The sequence below is a fragment of the Cebidichthys violaceus genome, unplaced genomic scaffold (genome assembly GCF_023349555.1).
Source record: "Cebidichthys violaceus isolate CVI_PGR_0920_01 unplaced genomic scaffold, fCebVio1.0.p SCAF_9, whole genome shotgun sequence".
Classification (NCBI taxonomy): domain Eukaryota; kingdom Metazoa; phylum Chordata; class Actinopteri; order Perciformes; family Stichaeidae; genus Cebidichthys; species Cebidichthys violaceus.
Genome location: NW_027176975.1, coordinates 3,222,778 through 3,239,031, shown reverse-complemented (window position 1 = coordinate 3,239,031; position 16,254 = coordinate 3,222,778). Strand labels below are relative to the sequence as shown.

Below are 16,254 nucleotides of genomic sequence, written 5' to 3'. Positions count from 1 at the left end.
CAGCATGAAATAGAAATAATCAAAACAAATATTTTAATACTGTTCACATCCTTTAATTATATGGCGGTATTGAAATATATATTTTAAACAGTTAAGGTTTCTTTCTTTTCTTTTCTTTTTTTTTTTACACTATCCCCTCCTCAAAAGACATTTCCTCCTTTCATTTCAGTCTGTGTGTGTGTGTGTATATGTGTGTGTGTGTGTGTGTGTGTGTGTGTGTGTGAGAGAGACTTATATTACATTTGCTTCCTCTACCTCCCTTTTCTTCTGGCCCACATTCTTTCCCATGAACGCAGATGCCTTCAGAAGTAAACTACACATCCCGGAGTGCTCCTCGTAACCCCTCCGGGTCCGGATCTGTGGGATTTTTGGCGCTGAGCTGCAGGAGAGATCGACCACTAGGCCTAGACTAAAAAAAAAAAAGAAGAAGAAGAAGAAGAAGAAGAAGAAGAAGAAGAAGAAGAAGAAGAAGAAGAAGAAGAAGAAGAAGAAAAAAAAAAAGGAAAAAGCTGGGTGCTTTTGTTAAACCAGAGGAAGAGGGAGCTAGAGACTATTATTAATAAGAAGACTACAGGAGGTCGACGACAATTGAACACACATCTGTCTGTAGCAGTGGTTCTGCTAAAGGCTCCAGTCCCTACACTGAAGAAGAGCCCAGCTTTGGGATTGGGCAGAGACCAGATAGCGTAACACCCCCTCCTCCTCTCTGTGGAGAATTGCGTTAAATCGAGAAAGGGAAAAAGGCCTGAGCTTTATCTATATAACAGGACGTTTTTTTTCTTTCTCCTTATATATTATACGAGGAACCGTTGCTGGCTGGTGTATGTGTTTAGAATGGGACACGCTGAAGGTATTGATATTTTCTAATATATATATATATATTTATATTTCCCTGCATCTTCTCTGCTCGGCATCTAAATCTGTACTGCTCCTTCGCTCTCCTCTTTAGCGATAAGCGTGTTGGCCATCGCTGCTGCATGTTGTTGTCCCCCCCCCCCCCCCACCTCCTCTTCTCTCTCTCTCTCTCCCTCTCTCTCCGTGTCTCCGTCCGCTCGGACCATTTGTTTTTTGGGGGGACGTAGCTAGCTTATTTTCGGGCACATTTCTCACCAAAGCCGCCAGCGATGGAGGTATAATCAACGCCAGACAATTTGATTTAAAGGGGCAAAGGCAGCCATATTGGCAACGGAGCGTTAGCTTAGCCACCGTTAGCTCCCCCCCCATTTCATCTTATTCCATGTGTGGCGCACACAAACGGATAAATAATAACTGTCAACGCTTATAAGACTAACAGATAAATGGTGCCCCCCCCCCCTCTTGTGTCGTGGTTGTTTTCTAACGGCTAAAAACGGTCCACATCTTTTTTTCCTTTCTCCCAAGACTAGCCCCCCTTTGATGGCAGGTAGCTTTAGGCTAACATCGCAGAAAGCTATAAGATCATTCAGAGAAACATTTTTTTCTTCTTCTTTCTGTGTGCGCAGTGGTTTTTTGTCACAGTTGTGAGCGGCTATCAATGTTTCCCACGACACGCACGAACCCTAACATGGTAACACGACAAGTTATAGGTAGCTAGTGGCCGTTAGTTGACACCTTTATGGATGTTTACATCACCGTTATCCACCTTTGCCAACCGCTGGGATAAAAAAAAAAAAACCCGAGCGTGTTCACAAAACGGATCCACGATCAGTGGAGTCGATTCACCGTGAGCATGCACGCGCCGACACCTTTTTTTTTTTTTTTAACCTGATCAGTTGATCATTTTATATGCATGTATATTTAAAAGTGTTGAGTTGAGAGCTACGCGGGCAGCAGGTAGCTGCTCTTTGTTTTGTGTTGTGATCGCAGGCCACCATGTGTTTGTGTTGGTGAAACACTAAATGATCTCGTGAGGAGAGGCACTGCACAGATGGTTAATGGCTGTCAGAGAGAGAGAGAGAGAGAGAAACTTCTTAATTAGAAGTAGGAGCTGCCTGGAATTAGTTTTTGGGTTTAATTGGAGATACATTTTACGGTAGTTGACTGTGATTTGTGGATCTGTTATTTTGGAGAGAGTTGGACCACACAGGTCCTCTTATTGTCTCCCAGCATCCAGACAGCCCAGTGAGTTTATCAGCGCTTCGACGAACAACCTTGTTTTATTAGAATATCTGCAGATCTTCTTTTTTTTTTTTAAATACATGGATGAATCATTTGATCAAAATTGCCCAGAGCCCAAGGAAACCTAACTAAATGTCCAAGTCAACAACTCAAAGATAATTCAGTTTATTATCATAGAAAACAACAACATGTGATTTTCAGCTCTTCAGTGTCTTGGTAGCTGAGGGTTAGGGTACCGTATGTATTCGTCAGTGTCACATAATATGCTGTGACTTCATAAAGCATCAATGCTGGATTACCTGGTAATCCGGTTTCTGGAGCTGCCACCTCTGTGTGCGTTTATGATTTGCGACGGCAGAGGGAATTGTATCTTTTCCATCATTGCTCTCATTTTCATTTTGAATGGTGTGATATTTGCGTGGATCTGTACCGAACAAAGATGTTTCCTGAAGTCTGTGGACTAGGCTGTGTAGACCAGGACCACGGTATTTAAGCTAAAATGCTATTCTGCGATCTGAAAATTTGCAGTTGGCCATACTGGAATTCAGATGAACTTGTGCATCCCGTGTGTATATATACGTGCATAATGAATAGAATGTGACAGGAGCCAGTGGGGTCAACAGGGGCCCTCCAGGGGTCATGCAGAGAGCAGGTTTGATGTGTGTGATATGGAGCTGGTGCCACATGTCGCATCATTTCTTACAGGATAAATGAGACGATCCTGAACGAGGTATTTGTGCGTCTTGGTTCTGGTGTGATGACTGTGATGAACGCTGACGAGGATTCAATCGGAGCCTCTTCTAACTGCATACGTCTCTGTCATCAGGTCCAGTCAAAGAAAAAGACAGTTAAGGATGCAGGAGCCCAACAATGGATTTCTCCTTCTCTTTCATGCAAGGGATCATGGGAAATACAATTCAGCAACCCCCTCAGCTCATTGACTCAGCCAACATCAGACAGGAAGGCACCTGCGACACCGGCAGTGACCCCGGCGAGGATGGTGGTCCCTCCTACGATGCTGCCCTGGATGCAGAGTTCTCCTACCCGCCGTCGGCCTCGGAGGACATGTCTCACGTCTCCAACGGCTACCCGCCCGGCCTGGGCATGTACGAGCCGCAGGCCAAGTTCTCCATGTACTCGCAGTTCCCCAACGGCTCGGCCAACGGCTACGGGGCCATACGGAGCTACGGCGATCACGGCCTCATGCCGGGGGAGGGGACGGTCCTGAGGGGCCCGGGTCTCCAGGAGAGGCCTTTGTCCCCCGTGTCCCCGCCTCTGCACCCGCACCTCCACCACCACCACCATCACCCCCATCACCACCACCACCACCCCCTGCACCACGGCGCGCACCACTTCCACTCGAACCCGCCTCACTTACAAACCCAGCCGCACCCGCAGAGTCCCCCGCTGCCGCCGCCGCCGCCCTCCCAGCACCACCTGCCCCACACGCCTCACATCATGACCCACACGCTTCCCCCGCCTCCCCCGCTGCTCCTGCCTTCCTCCAGTCCCCCGCCCTCCCTCGTGGACAGCACCCCGTCCTCTCAACCCGCCCACGGTCTGTCCAGCACCCCCGGCGGGGTTCTGAAGAAGACCAGCTCTCCGGAGATCAAGCTGAAGATCATAAAGACGTATCAGAACGGGAAAGAGCTGTTTGAGTCTGCGCTGTGCGGAGACCTGCTGCAAGAACTGCAGGTAATGTCTTAGTTAAACACACACACACACACACACACACAGCCATTAATATTCATATGGAATTGTAACGCTGTTTTCTTTTGCTCGTGGAGCTCTGAGGGAGTTGTGATTTCAGCAGACACACACACACACAGATCCATTTTTGAGCTGCCTTTTATGTAAAAAAGAAGAAAAGTCAACCGATGTCTCATCACCACTGCTGTTTGCTTTTCTATTTTCTGCTCTTCAGAAGGAGTCTCAGAAGAACGAGGCCACTCCGATTCAGCGCCGCCACGAGAGGAAGAAGGAGAAGAGGAAAAAGAGCGCGCGGCTGCAGCTGCAGGTCGAGGAACGGAACCTGGACCAGAGCCCAGCGCGGGCGCAGGCCGGTACCGCGGAGCAGACGGAGGACACCCACGTCCTGCCCCGGCCGACGGAGACGCCCCCGGCCCAGACGGAGAAGCCTCCGAAGACCGTCATCAAAACCGAACCAAAGACGCCGAAGGCAAGAGCGCGGCGGTTCACGCTCCGTGGCCGTTTTTTGAAATTCTGTCCACGCAAATCCCCGTAGCTTGTAGAGAACAATCGGTGACCCGCTCCTGTTTTCCCCGTTTTAGGTTCCGAAGGTCCACCATCCGTCAGTGATCCAGGAGACGGGCTTCTGTAAGGAGTTTGTGATAGGAGATCTGGTGTGGTCCAAGGTGGGCACCTACCCCTGGTGGCCCTGCATGGTCTCCTCTGACCCGCAGATGAAGGTCCACACTCGCATCAACACCAGAGGTACGGGCACAGAAAAAAAATAATATCACTCAACGGGATCTTCTCGTTTCCTCTGACAAACGTCTGAACGTGCTCCTCGTCTTCCTCTCTGTGTCTCTGTGCAGGTCACAGGGAGTACCACGTCCAGTTCTTCGGCAGCGTCGCGGAGCGAGCGTGGATCCACGAGAAGAGGATAGTCCTGTACCAGGGCAAGCAGCAGTACGAGGACCTTCAGGCCGAGACTCTGCGCAAGGCCTCGAACCCTGTAGAGAAACACAAAGTACGTACGGATCCACCAGAGAAGTGCTGTCAGCCCGGTCCAGTATGAAGACCAGAGTCTTTTCAGATCTCAGCTTCCAGTATTGTGGTTCCAGGAGTCCAGTGCTCGTAGTAACGAGTATATGCTGGATATAACGTGTAGAAAAAGATGAACATTTTGGTAAAAGTAGAACCCGATTCATGCTGGACTTCTGAGACCTGATGCAGATCTTTAGGAGTGACAACATGTTAGCCGCTCCTCCTTTTCTTATGTTGTTTTTCAGGATAAGTGCAGCTGTCAGAAAGACATAAGTCAGAGGAGAAGTATTTCACAGTTCAACTCAATGCATTGGATTATCAGGGCGCGTTATTTACATTTTTTTTGTTATTTATTGGTGTTTGTATTTGGAAAAATGCCTCTTTATTTGTATAAACCAATCATACCAATCTCAAATTTATCTTATTTCTAAAGACTTATTCGGGGCTCTTTACTGTATAAATGACTGAATTTACTTTTATTTATGTTATACCATCACATGGCTCATCCATTCAAAACAAAACAAAAAAATTAATATTCATAGTTCAACAGTTTCTTTCCCTAAACTCTCATGCATTCACTTAATAACTTGCAAAACACAAAATCACTTTCTATGGAAAATTTGATCAAACTCTGTAGATGACACTGAATGATCCCATGTATGTGTGTTTTGGTTTTTTTTCATTTTTGAACCATCATGTATGGGTACATATTTGGGTAAGCCAATATTGATAATATCAGGTTCCATTCAGAAATAAAGCTCGTCAGCTGTTTGGTGTCTAACCTGTGTTTCCTCCTCCAGCTCCTGAAGCCCATCCCTCAGCGGGAGCGCTCTCAGTGGGAGGTGGGCGTGGGCCACGCCGAGGACGCCCTCGCGATGTCGCGGCAGGAGCGCATCGACAACTACACCTTCATCTACGTCGACCCAGACCCCATCGAAGGTCCGTCCGGCAGGAAACCCGGCATCAGAGCCGAGAAGCGAAACCGGCGCTCCAGCGGCTCGGTCGGTAAGAAGGAAGAGGGGGGGGTGAAGTCGCCGGAGAGAGAGCAGCCGCCGCGACGACTGCTGCCGCGCCGCCAGTGTAGCATTTCGAACACGGACGACAGCGCGAACTCCCAGGCCTCGCAGGAAGAGAAGAGCCAGAGGGGGGACCAGCGCAAGGCCGGCTCCCCGAAGCCCAACGCCAGCAGCGACTCGCCGCCGCCGGTCAGGGCCTGGAAAACGGCGGCCGCCAGGAAGCTGCTGCCTCTCTCCATCACCATGAAGAGGCTGAACGTGGAGATCACGAAGTGCGACTGGCCTCTGCTGCAGAAAAAAGCCGCTCCGTCTCCGAAAAAAGAGCCGGAAGAAGAAGAAGAAGAGGAGGAAGAAGATGAAGAGGAAGAAGAGGAGGAGGAGGAGGAGAAGGAGGAGACGGGGGCGAGGGAGGCCCGGCAGCCCGACCTGGGATACTGCTCGCCCGAGGACAGCCGAGCTAAACCCGAGCCCAGTCCGGAGGAGGAGGAGGACGGGGACGAGGGGGAGGAAGAGGGGGAGGAGAGGAGAGGCTCCCCCGCCAGTCGGAGGAGTGAGGAGGGAGGAACGCAGCAGACCTCCTCTCCTGGATCACACCACAGCAGTCCACACGGTTGGTAACGCACCGACGCACAGGGCGTGTTTTTGCCGAATCTTTGACGTGTTTGTCAGGTCAATACCAGATTTCTTTAAAATGTGTTTTTCAGGCTCTCAGGAGAGGAAGCTGCAGCGGCGCTCAGTCAGGAGCAGGTCTGAGTCGGAGAGAGGCAGCGATCCCATCCCGAAGAAGAAAACCAAAAAAGAACAGGTATCCGTCCCGTACACGTCATATCGTTCCCTCCCCACTTTTCCTGAACACTCTTTCTCAACTGTGTCAGCTATAAAATGAAAGCAAATTATAAAAAATACAAAATTACAAGGGTTGTTAAAAGGGGGCGTACTTCCTCGTTTTAACCCCCTCACAGGCTGAGATGGCTCCTGAGACCACGCTGAGGACCGGTTCACAGAAAGGTAGGGGATCCTTCAGTCATGGCTCCTTTTTTTTTTTTTTAAACCTCTGCTGTAGGAAAGTCTAAGGTCATTTTTTTTTTTTCGCCACCCTCTAGGAGCCAGTGAGATCTCGGATGCCTGCAAGCCCCTGAAGAAGAGAAGCAGAGCGTCGACGGACGTGGAGATGGCTTCTTCTCAGTACAGAGACACCTCTGACTCCGACTCTAGAGGCCTCAACGACCCACAGGTAGACTCACAACAACACACACACACACACACACACACACACACACACACACACGCATGATTGTGTGTTGTTATTGTTCTGATTGTGATCTGAATATTTCGCGGCTCTGTACCTGAAAACATCATCAGGGGCTCTTGAAAGTTGCGAACCATGAATCAAATGATTCATTCATTATATACATGTGGTCACACCTGCGCTTCTTCACACTAAGCTCGCCGCTCTTTCTCCGTCTCGCAGGGTCTGTTCGGGAAGAGTCTCGACAGTCCGGCGGCGGCCGACGCCGACGCTTCCGACACTCAGTCCGTGGACTCTGGCTTGTCCCGTCAGGACGGCAGCACCGGCAAGAGGGACACCGTCTGCCAGGTCAGCGATTCTCCGTCGCGTCGGACTCTCTCAACGAGCTTCCACTCATCGGGTTTCTTTTTTGTGTGTGTGTCTCTCTCTCTCTCTTGTGCGTAGATCTGCGAGGTGTACGGAGACGGCTTGGCGGTGTGCGAAGGCGACTGCGGCAGACAGTTTCACCTGGACTGTCTCGGCCTGACGTCGCTGCCTGAAGGCAGGTTCACCTGCCTGGAATGCAGAAACGGTGAGCGACTCTGGACGCGCAACCGTCGCAGCCGTTGTGCGTTCACCGACTTCTCTCTCATTTTTTTTTTCATTTTTTCTTCTCTCCAGGCAATCATACTTGTTTTAGCTGTAAAACGGCGGGCCGGGAGGTGACGCGCTGCTCCGTGTCCGGGTGCGGTTGTTACTACCACGAGGACTGCGTCCGCAAGCTCCCGGGCACGACCGGCGGCTCGGACGGAGGCTTCTGCTGCCCCCAGCACAGCTGCTCCACCTGCTGCCTGGAGAGAGACCTGCAGCGGGCCAGCAAAGGTAAAGCGGCCTCGGCTTTGCTCTCAAGCTCCTCTGACTTCCTCTTTGAGGCTGCAGTGGAAGCTGTGGGGCAACGAGCCGGTGCCACATCAGCAAAGTGTGTGAAAAACAAAACTTTCGAAAAGCTGCACTTCCCTGTTAGAATATGGGAGAGAGAAGAAGTGCGAGAGGAAGAAATGGTGTTTTTTTTTCGAGGGAAATCGGATTGAGAAAGAGAGGACTTTACAGATCTTGCACTGCACATCCTGCAGAGGGTTCGGCGACGCAATTGTTGCTGCAAACATCCGGTTTCACCTGAAGCTTAAAGTGCTCCATTTGTGTTTTTAAAGTGATGTTCCTGCATTGTGTTTGCTGGAAATCACCCATCTTTAGACCCCATTAGACCCTCACAACCCTCCAGGTTTATAAGACCCCTTTGGCTGAGACCCACTGGTCCAAAACATCAAGCGTAAATGTTTAATGTGAGATCATGTTCCACGTTTTTTGTTTGGTTTGTTTCAAGTACGATGAGGCAAAAGGGGGGTGGGGGGTGGGGGGGGGGGGGGGGGACATTTTAATAGCTGAGGACTTGATTGTTTCGGCCACCAGAGACTTTCTGAATCCCTTTTTAATTACAGCAGAAACCCGTAAAGGAGTCTGACCTAATTCATTATAGACTCTGCAGTGATAAGGAGGGAATCGTGTGTGTGTGTGTGTGCTGCACACTATCACAGCTGCTTGACTGCTTTGACCCCCCCCCCCCCTTCCTTCCTTCCAGGTCGCCTGATGCGCTGCATCCGCTGCCCGGTGGCCTATCACACGGGGGACAGCTGCGTGGCGGCGGGCAGCGTGGCCCTCACCCACCACATCATGATCTGCAGCAGCCACGGCGGCGCCAAGCGGAACGGCCTCCTCACCTCCCCCATCAACGTGGGCTGGTGCTTCCTGTGTGCCAGAGGTAAGCTCTCGCCACTGAGCACCTGCAGCCGTGTTTTAGTTATTCCAAACAACAACAACAACAAAAAAAGAAGCAAGCAAACACATTTTTTTTGGGGCGTTCTTAATATCTCCACACTCGCCACAAAACGGCAACAATCAGTTCTTCTGTCTTGCATCAGCAGGACGTGATCGCCCACCATTTCTTTTTCAGGAATACAACCTTTTTTTTTTCCACAAAGTCACAACAGCAGTAACATCTCATAAACATTAAGATCATTTTAATCTTTTAATATTACGTGTTTCATGAGATGTAATGTTTGTGTTCCATCACGATACTAATACTCTGAATGATCCGGGCGGCTACACTGCACTCTGCTTAGACCGGGTCCCGCCGGTCCCGCCGGTCCCGCCGGTCCTGGATGGTGACCAGTGAGAAAACACTGGATCCACCAGTTTCAACCGGTTTAGATCTGATGTGTTTTCCTGTCCAGGTTGAGTGCACTGTTTAGCCTTTTTGTGTCGGAACAAACTTTATTTTACTTGTTTGTTCTGTGTGTGTGTGTGTGTGTGTGTGTGTGTGTGTGTGTGTGTGTGTGTGTGTGTGTGTGTGTGTGTGTGTGTGTGTGAGAGAGACTGTGAGTGTTTGCTCTTTCTCTCTTTTGTGAATTTTGGGTACTTTCGAGTTTTGACTGCGGCTCACCCCCGTCTCTTCCTGTGTGTCTTGTGTAGGACTGTTAGTGCAAGACCTTACTGACACCATATTAAGTTCATATGCCTATAAGTCCCACTACCTTCTGACTGAGTCAAATCGTGCTGAGTTGAAATTACCTATGATTCCCTCTCCTTCGTCAGCTACCAAAAAGAATGTTGGGAAAGGTAACTGAACCGTTTTTCTCTTTCTCCTTTTGTCCCACTGGTCTGTGTTTGTGTCGTGCCTGCATACCCCCCCCCCCCCCCCCCCCCCCCCTCCCTTTTTTTTTGTAGGCATCTTTCATTTCAAAGCCTTGAGGTGCAAAGTTAATTAACTGGTTAAAAAAAAAAAGAATGCAGTTAATTTCAATGCAGAGTGGCGCAAAGTAACTTCAGCCAAGTTCCCTAACACATTAACAGAAGACAATGGGCCTCATGCAAGAACGCTCTTCTATTGTTATTCCCAGCCTCTCTTTTCTGAAGTGGGATTTACCAAACGGAGCTGGACGTGTTGTGTTTTTTTTGGACTCGTCACAGTAGGAACAACACGGGTGTAAATAACATGAATGAATCCAATTTAGCTGCAGTTTTCATAGTCCGGTTAGAATAGAACAGAGAACCATGTTAATAATGTTATCAACACCTGCTTTTGGGGGGGAAAAAGCTCGTCGCAATCACAGTTAGGATAATTGATCCCCCAGAATTGCAATATATATATACTGTAATGCTTTAATTTAAGACGATTCATATTTAAATAATAAACAACAATACTATACATTTAGTTGATGCATTTTGTTTTACAAAGCTAAGGAAGCACTTTTTAAGCACAGGTGTCGCTGTCTGTGTCGGGACGGACAAAACCCGTCAGATTGGAGCGTCCCTAGTCACAACAGGTGGGCACATAGCCCCCGTCTCTCTCTGTTGTCCTCCAATGGGACGTCCCGTTGGAGGACAACATTGAGTGGAGAAATCGTAGGATTTATTCTGAAGTCTAAAATGAACCTCAACTTTCAAAGAAGACGTTTTGGTTTTTTTTAACCTTCATATATAAATCTATAATTTATTATAGCATTATCATTCTCCTTTGGAGTTCTGAAGGTCCGTTTTGTTCTTCCTGTGGAGAATGGACTGACTGTACATTTGTCTCTGTACAGGGAGACGGTACCGCGACAGGTTCTCTTGAATCACTCGTACTTAACGACCAGTCTGCTCGTGGTTCTTGCACGATGGCCCATTGTGAGATTATTTCGCGCTGTGCATGAACAATCTCTGCAATAAAGCTGCTACGAACAAGTTAAATCCAAACTTTTCTTTTCATTTTCAACAAGTGAAATTTCTTTGTTTGGTCACCAAACCTCCGGTACTTAAAGTACTGTAGGATGCCGTGGACTAGTCCAGGTCCTGTCTGTGGTTTGTGGAGCTTATCGCTGCTGGAGGGGCAGACACTGCTTCTCTGCTTCAGCACTCTGGGCTTCATTTTTTTTATTTGGAAGGCCTCGCACCTTTTTTTTTTTTTTTTTTTATGCTGACTGCAACTTTTTTTTTTTTATTATTTTCGACTGAAATTCTCAGACGAAAAAACAAAAAATTCTGCTCACCTCATTTCCTCGAGCTTTGACCTGCCTTGGATGGAATGTAATCTCAATCGGGACGCGATCTGATCACAGTCGAGCAAAGATCAGCGCGAGAATAGTGAGATCGCTCTCTCTTTCAAAGATGCGTGAAAGCGGTTTCGCGTATTGCGAAATTCTAAAGATCCATGATTCCATGCAAGCTGGTCTGTGCAGGATGCGGTTTGTGTGATGGGGAAACGTTTGCTTTACTAGCAGGACTGCATGCCTGCTTTTTAAGTATAACCCTGATTCATTGTTAACTCGCTGGCTGATTTATTTAATTTCTTTGTTTGTTGTTATTCCTGTGCTGCCGCATGTGTTTCCCTTTAGACTGGTCTTGGTACATTGCTCTGAATCTGATTGCCAGACACGCCGTAAACCGCACAGGAGCCTCCACTCAAACAGGGGAAAAAAAAAAATCAATTATGATAGCTTATTGATCAGAACATGTTCCCGACATGAACGCTATTTTCATATCGCACCAGATGTGTTTGTAGTATTTGTACTTTTTCTCTCGGGCTTGTCTGCAAATGAGATTCAGAGTTTGTCCAGGTTTTAAGGTGCATCACCTAATCATACACTGCTCCTCTCTTTGCATACCCATTTACCACAACGCATGCACACACACACACACACACACACACACACACACACACACACACACACACACACACACACACACACACACACACACGTATACATCTTACCAATGTAGGAGGCAAGTTGCTGTGCTGCGACACATGCCCGGCTTCCTTCCACCCGGAGTGTCTGGAGATGGAGATGCCGGCGGGGGCGTGGTCCTGCAGCGATTGCAGGGCGGGGAAGAAGCCGCACTACAAACAGATTGTCTGGGTCAAACTGGGCAACTACAGGTACGCACACACACACACACACACACACACACACACACACACAGAGCAGCGGTCACGGGCCTGCTGTGGGGGTTGTGCAGTCAGTTAATGGTACGGTGACTTTTTTTTAAAGGATAAGTCTGGTGATGTTCTGTGTTTTTTGCCAGAACATCAAAACCAACCACAGATTTATGGCCACTAGCATTAGCATTAGATATGTGAAAATACAGTCTTATTGTAGAAGTTCAGTGCAAACAAATTGGTTGTTTCACCGCGCTCTTCTTCACTTTTCAACGTCCCGCTTCCCTCGCAGGTGGTGGCCAGCAGAGATCTGCAACCCTCGCCTGGTGCCGTCCAACATCCAGAGCCTCCGCCACGACGTCGGAGACTTCCCCGTCTTCTTCTTCGGCTCCCACGACTACTACTGGATCAACCAGGGCCGCGTCTTCCCTTACGTGGAGAACGACAAGAACTTTGTCACGGGTCAGATCAACATCAACAAAACTTTCAAGAAAGGTAACTTCTTCCCCCTGCTTTTGGGCCAAATATTCTGTTATGTTCAAGGATGAGACGTCTGAGAGGTTGCTGGTGCGTTTCAGCTCTGGAGGAAGCGGCCCGGCGGTTTCAGGAGCTCAAGGCGCAGAGGGAGAGCAGGGAGGCTCTGGAGCAGGAACGCAACTCTCGCAAACCTCCGCCCTACAAAATCATTAAGGTGATTTTTTAAAATCCCGCTTCGGACAAATAAGCCCAAAACTGTATAAGTTCTGCGTTTTTACTTCTGCTTTTGCCGTCTTCTTGCACCAGTCCAACAAACCGGTGGGGAAAGTGCAGGTGCACGTCGCTGACTTGTCGGAAATCCCGCGATGCAACTGCAGACCGGCGGACGAGCATCCTTGCAGCCTCCACTCTCAGTGTCTCAACCGCATGCTGCAGTACGAGTGTCACCCACAGGTCTGCATATCTGTTATTTAGCTCACCTCTCTGAAACTTTAAAAACCAGCGAGACGCCCCTCTGAAGGGACACCTTACCTTCTTATTTATTTGTGTGTGTGTGTGTGTGTGTGTGTGTGTGTGTGTTGCCGTCGTCAGGTGTGTCCTGCAGGAGACAGCTGTGAGAACCAGTGTTTCTCCAAGCGGCTGTACGCAGAGACGGAAGTGATCAAGACGGACGGCCGCGGCTGGGGCCTCAGGACCACCCAGGCTCTCAGGAAGGTGGGTGTTGAGCTCAGTCCTGTATTTTATCCAAAACGGGCATCAGTGGGGTCATCGGATTACAAAACAGACACATCAGGTTATCAGGATCCACCTTGAATTTCACAAGTGGAAACTAAAGACCCGACCGCACTGGAGGTGATAAACGATGCAGGCATCAGAGTTGACATCCCTGCACCGCAGTAGTGTTTTAGGAGAAGATCGCTGAAGCTATTTCTTCCCTCCAGGGCGACTTTGTGACGGAGTACGTGGGCGAGGTGATCGACTCGGAGGAGTGCCAGCAGCGGATCAAACGCGCCCACGAGAATCACACGGCCAACTTCTACATGCTCACCCTCACCAAGGTAACAGCAGTGATGCTGGCGAACGTTGTTGTTGTTGTTGTTGTTGTTGTTGTTGTTGTTGTTGTTGTTGTTTTTTAAAACACCCGGTCGTCTCAATCGTCCCTACTGTCCTCGCAGGATCGCGTGATCGACGCCGGCCCGAAGGGGAACTCCGCCCGCTTCATGAACCACAGCTGCAGCCCGAACTGCGAGACCCAGAAGTGGACGGTGAACGGGGACGTTCGCATCGGACTCTTCACCCTTTGTGACATCGAGGCTGGTGAGTTACGTAGAAACACTCTCTCTCTCTCTCTCTCTCTCTCTCTCTCTCTCTCTCTCTCTCTCTCTCTCTCTCTCTCTCTCTCTCTCTCTCTCTCTCTCCTCTCGGCGCGTACGTTCTGTTTTGCGTTCCTACGTTACGGGCTCTCTTGAAAACCCCGGTCTCTGGTGTTCCCGCAGACACGGAGCTGACGTTCAACTACAACCTGCACTGCGTGGGCAACCGGAGGTCGTCTTGTCACTGCGGATCAGACAACTGCTCTGGATTCCTCGGGGTGCAGCCGACGGTGAGGACGTTGGGCTCTCGTCGTCACGCGTGTTTCTCGAGCAACCCTGGCTGTCTGATACCACTCGTTTCTTTCCTCCAGAGCGCCGTGGTGATGGAGAAGGAGGAGAAGGCCAGGAACGCCAAGCTGAAGCCCAAGAAGCGGAAGCTGCGGCCGGAGGGCAAGCACACGCACGAGTACTTCTGCTTCTGCTGCGGAGAGGGAGGCGAGCTGGTGATGTGCGACAGGAAGGAGTGTCCGAAGGCGTACCACCTGCTGTGTCTCAACCTCACCAAGCCGCCGTACGGTAAGGACACGCTGAGCCCGTGTGACGAAGAGACACGTGAAATATCAGAGATAAGAACGCATCTGAAATGTTTTCTCTTCTCCGTCTCTGTCCGCAGGACGCTGGGAGTGTCCGTGGCACGACTGCAGCGTGTGCGGCGCCCCGGCCTCGTCTCTCTGCGACTTCTGCCCGCGCTCCTTCTGCCGGGAACACGAGGCGGGGGCGCTCGCCTCCTCCGCCCTCGAAGGCCGCCCCTGCTGCTCCAGCCACGACCCCGTCAGCCCCCTGGGCTCCAACTCCGGCCCGACCCAGCCGCGCCGCTCCGCCCTGAGCCCCGCCGGCGTCGAGGAGGAGGCGGAGGCGGAGGAGGGCCGGCCGGTTTCAGAGTGAATACAGTGCTTTTTTTTGGGGGGGGGGGGGGGGTTGTTTTTACCGGTGCCGCAGCCCCAGACACGCCGACGAACACCTCAACGCCGTTTGTTGCGAGAGCGGAGCGACTGGAGTGTCGGCAGGGGGGCGTGACCAGACATCGTTGAGCACCGTTTCCCTCTCCTCTCTTTGCCACAAACACCACCACCAATGCTCTCCACAGACCAGACCACCACCTCATTATGTTTCGTTCTGTTTTTTACAGCTGTGGAAATTGTGAGTGTTGTCACGTCGTCAGATACTGGAACTTTGAGGGACTCAACGAAGAAGAGGAGGAGGAGGAGGAGGAGGAGCTGAACCTCTCCATCGTCACGCTGCTCCTCTCCTCGTTTACTTGCTTTTAAGCTGCGGTCGGCATTTATTCCACACGCAGGATGGCCGTCCAGAAACGAGCCTTCCTCCTCCTCCTCCTCCTCCTCCTCTTCCTCCACTCGATCGTATTCATCTCGTCTTCTAGAGAGAGGGGGGGGAGAAGGGGGGGGGGGGGGGGATGACAGATTTTTTTGTGCAATTCTTTTCAGGACCACACTACATTCCAACCTTCCTTCGAACATGGTTTTTAATATACTTCTGGGTATAGATGAATATAATTATATACAGTATCTATGTTTGTTCATGTTTACAGACAGATTCTCTCACTTCATCTCAGTGATGGTGTATTACGTTTGTTCGTTTCGGTGTTAAGCGATGCGCAGACCTCCTTGTGAACATAGTCCTATTAAGGTGAAATATAACGGTATATAGCGTAATGGTATGACATTACAGAAGTACTTGTGATTTTTTTTATTTTATTTTTTTTTCATATTGCCAGTCTCACTCGCCATTGTGTACATAAATTGGCTCGTGATATTGTAAAGTACGTGAAGATCTGGAGGGGGCGGAGCCTCGCCTCTCCGGTCGTTCCTGGAAGAAGGAAAGAAGAAGACAGATGCTTTTTTTTTTTTATCTTCTGTTCTTTTGATCGAGTTCTGTTCCCACGTTTCCTCCTAGTTGCTGTTCTTTGTGTTGTAGACGGAGGGGCTCGGCTTGTGATCACTGGTGCTGTCTTAAAGTATTGTTGATCAGCCTTAAGTTTGACTCTGGCTGTAGTGACTACTGCCCAGACGCAGTCCGTTTCAGTAACGTCGTGTACTGTGACCGCTTTCTTTTTCTTTTCTTTCTTTTTCTTTTTCTTTTTTTTGCCAAACTTTTTTTTCCTGAAAAGCACTTTTACACGGCTTGTCGCTACACAGTTTTAGCTAGATCATACATATACAGAAATGTGTATTAAAAGAACATAAGACAAGTGTTTCAAAAATGGATACCTCTTCTTGTAGTAACGTCGGAATTATAACTGTGTTGAAGCTGCTGCTTTCTTTTGGCACAAGCAGGAGTGACTGCCGGCCCGGCTTCGTACGGGGGAAAAAAAAACGTCCACGGTGTCCTCGAGACGCA

At 49.6% G+C, this 16,254-nt stretch overlaps 1 protein-coding gene across 3 annotated transcripts; it reads left to right on the top strand.

The window, feature by feature from the left end:
• The first annotated feature begins 141 nt into the window (after window positions 1–141).
• Window positions 142–14,782, top strand: nsd3 (nuclear receptor binding SET domain protein 3). 3 transcript variants are annotated; one of them, XM_068703930.1, is made up of 24 exons: window positions 142–850; window positions 2,924–3,792; window positions 4,025–4,276; window positions 4,389–4,551; window positions 4,656–4,810; window positions 5,628–6,453; window positions 6,548–6,648; window positions 6,806–6,851; window positions 6,947–7,077; window positions 7,315–7,440; window positions 7,537–7,663; window positions 7,753–7,953; window positions 8,711–8,890; window positions 9,601–9,747; window positions 11,890–12,046; window positions 12,339–12,541; window positions 12,625–12,737; window positions 12,830–12,976; window positions 13,115–13,237; window positions 13,465–13,581; window positions 13,699–13,840; window positions 14,020–14,126; window positions 14,208–14,412; window positions 14,510–14,782. In XM_068703930.1, exons 2-24 carry the CDS (start codon window positions 2,968–2,970, stop codon window positions 14,779–14,781), a joined length of 4,866 nt encoding a protein of 1,621 aa, XP_068560031.1. In that variant the 5' UTR covers window positions 142–850; window positions 2,924–2,967; the 3' UTR covers window position 14,782. The 3 variants fall into 3 exon arrangements, with proteins under 3 accessions (XP_068560031.1, XP_068560032.1, XP_068560030.1); XM_068703931.1 differs by having other exon boundaries at window positions 4,022–4,276; window positions 9,724–9,747; XM_068703929.1 differs by having other exon boundaries at window positions 4,022–4,276.
• Window positions 14,783–16,254: the final 1,472 nt, after the last annotated feature.

Coding starts and splice junctions, on each gene's coding strand:
- nsd3 (XM_068703929.1), top strand. CDS start 2,968: ATGGATTTCTCCTTCTCTTTCATGCAAGGGATCATGGGAAATACAATT. Junction 7,441..7,536: donor AGAGGGACACCGTCTGCCAG/GTCAGCGATTCT, acceptor TCTTGTGCGTAG/ATCTGCGAGGTGTACGGAGA. Junction 8,891..9,600: donor GTGCTTCCTGTGTGCCAGAG/GTAAGCTCTCGC, acceptor TGTCTTGTGTAG/GACTGTTAGTGCAAGACCTT.